Source organism: Salmo trutta, chromosome 34 (genome assembly GCF_901001165.1).
Source record: "Salmo trutta chromosome 34, fSalTru1.1, whole genome shotgun sequence".
In the NCBI taxonomy this organism is placed as follows: domain Eukaryota; kingdom Metazoa; phylum Chordata; class Actinopteri; order Salmoniformes; family Salmonidae; genus Salmo; species Salmo trutta.
The window spans coordinates 10,789,798-10,797,414 of record NC_042990.1 but is presented as its reverse complement, the minus strand read 5'-3'; the positions used below and the strand labels follow the sequence as shown (position 1 = coordinate 10,797,414).

The following is a 7,617-nucleotide window of genomic DNA, read 5'->3' as shown; positions in this document are numbered from 1 at the left end:
ATTATTATCTATCTGGATGCCTAGTCACTTTACCCTGCCTTCATGTACATAGACATAAGTATCTCGTACCTCTGCACATTGATCTGGTACTCCCTGTATATAGCTCCATTATTGTGTATTTTATTCCTCTTGAGTTAGTTACTACATATATATAATTTTTTTAAATATATATTTTTACTCTGCATCGTTGGGAAAAGTTCGTAAGCAAGCATTTCACTGTAAAGTCTACACCAGTTGTATCCGGCGCATGTGATATATACAATTTGATTTGTTCCCAGACGGACACGTTTTGCGGATGGAACCACTTCCTCAGTGAACTCTCGAAACGAACGCAAAACCCCTCGCGAGAGCCTTGGAATTTCCTCTTTGAACGGAACCTGCTTCCAAGATGGTGAGTGCTGAATTGGGTTACCAAATTATTCTAAATATCTGCGTTCATCGTCGCTTTTAGGGTCATTCTGTACATTGGACAACGATGGTAAGATTGTTAAGATTGTTTTTGAGAGCTTTTAGCCTGTATTTATTATATTGAAGTTGCATATATTGATGCAAATGAAAAGCTAACTGCCAATGCTAAATTGCCTATTCTGCGCGGACACTATGCTGCATGGAAGTACAGCTTTTGTCAATATAGGCTTTGGTTGTGGTCTTTTATTTTCAAAATAGATTGTAGTAACCCTCACTTTTACACGCTAGTTTGTTTGTGTGGTTGGTATTAGCCAATCAGTTTTCAGCCATCCTTGTCAACTCGTTTTGGTAATCGCATTGCTAGTCAATGTTGGCTGATTTGTTAAAGTTTGTAAGAACTTGTTTACGAGTTACAGTATCTAAAGTCAGTCCATGTGAAGGCTGACATTTGAACTCAAGATGTTTACACTACATGTTTGCTAGTTTATTCCAGGCTTTGGTTGTAGAAATACAAATTATTAATGCAGAAGGACCAATTATTAATGAAGGACAATGTACCTAGCAAAGTGAATCTCTTGACCGTGTTTGTTCTGTTATTTCTCTGCAGTCTCTGGTCATTCCTGAGAAGTTCCAGCACATTCTTCGTGTTCTCAACACGAACATTGATGGTAGGAGGAAGATTGCCTTCGCCATCACAGCAATCAAGGTAGACTTGTTCAGAATGTCTTTCTCAGAACCAGGTAGAGATGTCCGCACCGTTGGCTATTGTGGGAATGAACCTAAGTAATGTTTCATGTGTTTTTCCTGCACAGGGTGTTGGCAGACGATATGCCCATGTTGTCCTGAGGAAGGCTGATATCGACCTCAGCAAGAGGGCTGGAGAACTAACCGATGATGAGGTGAGGAATGCATGGGGCTGTTGTGTACATACAGCTTTCATGTTGAGAGAAGCCGTATGTATCTTTTTCTACCTGGCATCTCGCTAATGTTGACGTATACATGCATTTGTCCCCAGGTCGAGAGGGTAGTGACAATTATGCAGAATCCTCGCCAGTACAAAATCCCTGACTGGTTCCTCAACAGACAGAAGGACGTAAAGGATGGCAAGTACAGCCAGGTATGTGACTGCAGCATACTTGCGACTTCTGGTGACTCATTTCCAAACTGTAACTTAACTATTTAAGTTTGACGTCCCGTCGATGGTTTGTCAATACAAATTGAGTCATTTATTTCTGAAAGCTAAACGTACATTTGTCTCAGAGTTCAGTCTTACAATGGTCCTTGTTTGTGTGTTATAGGTCCTTGCTAACGGTCTGGACAACAAGCTGAGAGAGGATCTTGAGAGGCTGAAGAAGATCAGGGCTCACCGTGGTCTCAGGCATTTCTGGGGGTAAGCGCTGTTCTAATGTCCAGCTATGTAGGTTTATTTTATGACCCTGGCTGTGAACCCACTCAGAAGGATTTGGGATATGCAAAAATAAGCACCCACCAAATTATACATTTTTATGTTGCTTGGGTGTTTTCTGTATTTAATGAAAAGGGGGAAATCCCATTTTTCAGCTGAAGGGCTGGTTTCCCGGACAGACTACTTAGTTCCGGGGTTGTTCATTAGGGCACATAGAAAATGAGAACAAGACTCAACTCCCTATTTTTGGACAAATTTAGATTGATTGATCTCTGTACTGCTGAGATGTTATATCAAGAAGGCATTATTAGCCCATTTATTTTGTAGTCCATTGCAGTAAAACTCAAAATATTGCACAAGTTCCTTGAGTAAGTGCTTATTGTAGGCATACCAATGTTATGGTATAATGGTACGCACATTCGTCAACTTCTGCTGTCAACGTGTTCAAGTAATTGTCTGTGTTTTGTCCTACAAACCTACTACTAAATCTCATTAGTATGGGATTTCTCAAGTTGACTTCCTGGATACATTTGTAACGACTGACTGTCCCTCTCTCTTTCAGTCTGCGTGTGCGTGGCCAGCACACTAAGACCACCGGTCGTCGTGGTCGCACCGTTGGTGTGTCCAAGAAGAAGTAAACTGTCTCCCTGCTCCCCATGTGTCAATAAATGCCACAGTTCACACATTTGGCTGTTTGCTCATCTCTTCATACGGAGTTGTTTTGGTGCGGTTGTTGGAGTTGTGTAGTTGATTCAGAACAGAGCCTCGGTCAGTGGCAGTTTTGGCTTTCTTTGCTCCCATGTAGGTAGTTTGTCACTTTATGAACAGAGACTACACTCACCTGGGCCACGTTCTGTAAGCAAAGGTGGGAATGTCATGAATGGAACTCATGTAACTTCTTATTCTACAATGTCCGGTATGTCAATTTATCTGAATGTTACACAATGTTGTGCCCAAGTCTTAATCGATCCCCAATTAGAGGGGACTGAACACAGGCACTGTAGACAGGCCAGGAATGGGAAAGGCGGTGTATACTCATTCATATATGTGGTATAGTTTTGAAAAGGTTGTAAAAGGGACCGGAGTGATGGTCAAAGTCCTAGGTTCAGTTGCAACCTAGTGAATGGAATGCTGTACTGTCCACCTTGGTGTTATACATGGTCATTCTCACAACCAACCAAAATGAAACATCACAGAATTTAGTGAAGATGTGGGGTTCATTTACTACACTAAATATAAATGCAACATTTAGTTTTTTCATGAGCGGAAATAAAATGCACATTGTATTTCTCTCAAATTTGTTGGGGGGGGGGGCTGTATTTTTGTCTGTAATAAAACCCTTGTTTTAGAAAATTATACCGATGGGCAGGGGTGCAGCCAAGTCAGGTGAAATCCATAGATTAGGGCCTAATGAATTTATTTCAATTGACTTTTATATGAACTAACTCAGTAAACGCTTTGAAATTGTTGCGTTTTATATTTTTGTTAAGTATGAATTTGCCAACAGTGTCTTCCGAGAGTATAGAGACCCCTGGACTTAATCTGCATTTTGTTATGTTACAGCCTTATACTAAAATGGATTAGATAGTTCCCCCCTCTACCCCATAATGATGATGCAAAAACAGGTTTGAGAATGCTAGTCATTGACTACAGCTCAGCGTTCAACACCATAGTGCCCACAAAGATCATCACTAAGCTAAGGACCCTGGGACTAAACACCTTCCTCTGCAACTGGACTTCCGGACAGGCCGCCCCCAGGTGGTAAGGGTAGGTTACAACACATCTGTCACGCGGGGGCACCTCGGGTGTGTGCTCAGTCTCCTGTACTCCCTGTTCACTCATGATTGCATGGCCAGGCACAACTCCAACACCATTACCTTTGCTCATGACAACAGCCTGCTCACTGACAACTGAGACCTGGCTGTGTGGTGCCAGTACAACCTCTACCTCAATGGGATCAAAACAAAGATGATTGTGGACTACAGGAAAAGGAGGACCAAGCATGCCCCCATTCTCATCGAGGAGGCTGTAGTGGAGCAGGTTGAGAGCTTTAAGTTTCTTCGTGTCCACATCACTAAGAAACTATCATGGTCCAAACACACCAAGACAGTCTTGATGAGGAAACGTCAAAGCCTATTCCCCCTCAGAAAACAAACGATTTGGCATGGATCCTCAAGTTATACAGCTGCACAATCGAGAGCATCGTGACTGGTTGCATCACTGCCTGGTATGGCAACTGCTCGGCCTCCGACCGCAAGGCACTACAGAGGGTAGTGCGTATGGCCCAGTGCATAACTGGGGCCAAGCTTGCCACCCAGGACCTCTATACCAGGCGGCGTCAGAGGAAGGCTCTAAAAATTGTCAGAGTCCAACCACCCTAGTCATACTGTTCTCTCTGCTACCGCATCGCAAGCGGTACCGGAGCGCCAAGTCTAGGTCCAAAAGACTTAACAGCTTCTACCCCCAAGCCATAAGACTCAACAGCTCATCAAATGGCTACCCAGACTATTTGCATTTCCCCCTCCTTTCACACTGTTGCTACTCTGTTTATTATCAATGCATAGTCACTTTATCTCTACCTACATGCACATATTACCTCGACTAATAGTCTTGCTATTGTTATTTTACTGCGGCGCTTTATTTACTTATTTTATCTTATCTATTATTTACCTAATTATTTTGTTGTATTCGGCGCATGTGACAAATACAATTTGATTTGAAATATCACATTTAGATAATTCTTCAGACCCTTTACTCAGTACTTTGTTGAAGCACCTTTGGCAGCGATAACAGCCTCAAGTCTTCTTGGGTATGACGCTACAAGCTTGGCACTTCTGTATTTGGGGAGTTTCTCCCATTCTTTTCTGCAGATCCTCTCAAGCTCTGTCAGGTTGGATGGGGAGCGTCGCGCTTGGCATTCAAACCAGAGAATCTTGTTTCTCATGGTCCGAGTCCTTTAGGTGCATTTTGGCAAACTCCAAGCTCCTGTCACGTGCCTTATACTGAGGAATTTATTCTGTCTGGCCACTTTACCATAAAGGCCTGATTGGTGGAGTGCTGCAGAGATGGTTGTCCTTCTGGAAGGTTCTCCCATTTCTACAGAAAATCTAGAGCTCTGTCAGAGTGACCATGGGGTTCACCAAGGCCCTTCTCCCCCGATTACTCAGTTTAGCTGGGTGGCCAGCTCCAGGAAGAGTCTTGGTGGTTCCAAACTTCAATTTAAGAATGGAGGCCACTGTGTTCTTGACATTTTTTGGTACCCATACCCAGATCTGTGCCTTGACACAATCCTGTCTGAGCTCTACAGACAATTCCTTTGACCTCATGGCTTGGTTTTTGCTGTCATGCACGGTCAACTGTAGGACCTTATATAGACAGGTGTGTGCCTTTCCAAATCATGTCCAATCAATTGAATTTACCAAGGATCAATGGAAACAGGATGCACCTGAGTTCAATCGAGTTTCATAGCAAAGGGTCTGAATACTTTTGTAAATAAGGTATGTTTTTATTTTTTCTAAACGAGCAAAAAAACTTTTCACTTTGTCGTTATGGGGTATTTTGTTTAAATTGATGAGTAAAAGTTTTTCTCTATCCATTTTTGAATAAGGCTGTAACAATGTGGAAAAAGTCAAGTGGTCTGAATACTTTCCGAATGCGCTGAATGTAAAATGTCATAACAGCACCAGTTTCATACCAACGCAATCCTTGCCTTTTTTTATTGTGCTGAATGGATCAAGAGGAATTGCAATACAAACAAGCTGAGTAACAGTTCAAAGTGGGATATATTGCCTTAATTGTACAAAGATCATAGAAAAACTGAGGTAAGAAAACCCATTATATGCCAGCAGAACATACACTGAGTATACAAAACATGAACACCTCTTTCCATGACAGACTATCCAGGTGAAAGTTATGATCCCTAATTGATGTTACTTGTTAAATCCACTTCAGTGTAGATGACAGGGAGGAGGTTTAAAGAAGGATTTTTAAGTCTTGAGATGTGGATTGTATGGGTAAGACAAAAGATTTAAGTACCTTTGAACGGGGTATGGTAGTAGGTGCCAGGCGCACCAGTTTGGGTCAATAACTAACGCGCAACAGTTTCCCCGTGTGTCTCGAACGGTCCACCACCCAAAGGACGTCCAGCCAACTTGGCAACTGTCGGAAACATTGGGAGTCAACATGGGCCAGCATCCCTTTTTTTTGGGGGGGTGGTGTTCCTAATGTTTAGTATACTCAGTGTATAAAGTGCACCAGGTAAGACTTAATAAAGGAAGTGAAAGGTATGAAGCTAGCATTAGGAAAAAGCCCTGTGGACCCTATGGGTCCAAGCTTAGGATAAATCACATTGACTAGCTCAATTCCACCAACCGTTGCTACTTGACATCCTCCATAAGCGGCATAGTGCATCAGTGATGTCTTAAAGAAATTAAATATGAAATAAATAGGATCATTAACTAATTTCAAAGCAAGCTGAATTCAGTATAGAAAAGTCCCAATCTACTGCTGTACAGCAGTATATTCTTGCATAATATTCAATACGACCTCTGGTCATCCCAAGTCTGTCTCAAAGGGAAAAGGAGGTTACTCTCTACAACATTTTCCAATGTACACTACCGGTCAAAAGTTTTAGAACACTACTCATTCAAGGGTTTTTCTTTATTTTGACCATTTTCCATATTGTAGAATAATAGTGAAGACATCAAAACACATGTAGGAAACAAATCAAAATAGTTTGTATTTGAGATTCTTCAAATAGCCACCGTTTGCTTTGCACACTCTTGGCATTCTCTCAACCAGCTTCATAAGGTAGTCACCAGGAATGCATTTCAATTAACAGGTGTACCTTCTTAAAAGTAAATTTTCCTTCTTAATGCGTTTGACCCAATGTAGGGGTGGTATACAGAAGATAGCCCTATTTGGTAAAGTACCAAGTCCATTTTAATGGCAAGTACAGCTCAAATAAGCAAAGAGAAACGACAGTCCATCATTACTTTAAGACATGAAGGTTTGTCAATACGGAACATTTCAAGAATTTTGAAAGTTTCTTCAAGTGCATTCGCAACAACCATCAAGCGCTATGATGAAACTGGCTCTCATGAGGACCGCCACAGGAATGGAAGACCCAGAGTTACCTCTGCTGCAGAGGATAAGTTCATTAGAGTTACCAGCCTCAGATATTGTAGTACAAATAAATGCTTCAGAGTTCAAGTAACAGACTGATCTCAGCATCAACAGAGGAGACTGTGTGAATCAGGCCTTCATGTTCGATTTGCTGAAATAAACCACTATTAAAAGGACACCAATAGTAAGAAGAGACTTGCTTGGGCCAAGAAATATGAGCAATAGACATTAGACCGGGTGGGATTTTGTCCTTTGGTCTGGAGTCTAAATTGGAGATTTTTGTTTCCAACCGCCGTGTCTTTGTGAGATGCAGAGTAGGTGAACAGATGATCTCCGCATGTGTGGTTCCCACCGTGAAGAATGGAGGAGGAGGTGTGATGTTGTGGGGGTGCTTTGCTGGTGACACTGTCAGTGATTTATTTAGAATTCAAGGCACACTTAACCAGCATAGCTACCACAGCATTCTGCAGTGATACGCCATCCCATCTGGTTTGCGCTTAGTGGGACTATCATTTGCTTTTCAACGTTACAATGACCCAACACACCTCCAGGCTGTGTAAGGGCTATTTTACCAAGGAGAGTGATGGAGTGCTGCATCAGATGACCTGGCCTCCACAATCCCCCGACCTCAATCAAATTGAGATGGTTTGGGATGAGTCGGACCGCAGAGTGAAGGAAAA

General features: G+C 42.2%; 1 protein-coding gene across 2 annotated transcripts; it reads left to right on the top strand.

Moving 5' to 3' along the window:
• The first annotated feature begins 287 nt into the window (after positions 1–287).
• On the top strand, positions 288–3,099 carry LOC115173574 (40S ribosomal protein S18). 2 transcript variants are annotated; one of them, XM_029731802.1, is made up of 6 exons: positions 288–391; positions 1,016–1,114; positions 1,221–1,307; positions 1,424–1,525; positions 1,707–1,798; positions 2,376–3,099. In XM_029731802.1, the coding sequence occupies exons 1-6, from the start codon at positions 389–391 to the stop codon at positions 2,449–2,451; spliced, it is 459 nt and encodes a 152-aa protein (XP_029587662.1). In that variant the 5' UTR covers positions 288–388; the 3' UTR covers positions 2,452–3,099. The 2 variants fall into 2 exon arrangements, with proteins under 2 accessions (XP_029587662.1, XP_029587663.1); XM_029731803.1 differs by lacking the exon at positions 288–391 and adding an exon at positions 458–478.
• The last annotated feature ends 4,518 nt before the right edge of the window (positions 3,100–7,617 follow it).

Bases quoted from the DNA above. Each gene is read 5' to 3' on its own strand.
- LOC115173574 (XM_029731802.1), top strand. The intron at 1,526-1,706 runs GTATGTGACTGC...TGTGTGTTATAG, and splicing joins AGGATGGCAAGTACAGCCAG to GTCCTTGCTAACGGTCTGGA. The intron at 1,799-2,375 runs GTAAGCGCTGTT...TCTCTCTTTCAG, and splicing joins GGTCTCAGGCATTTCTGGGG to TCTGCGTGTGCGTGGCCAGC.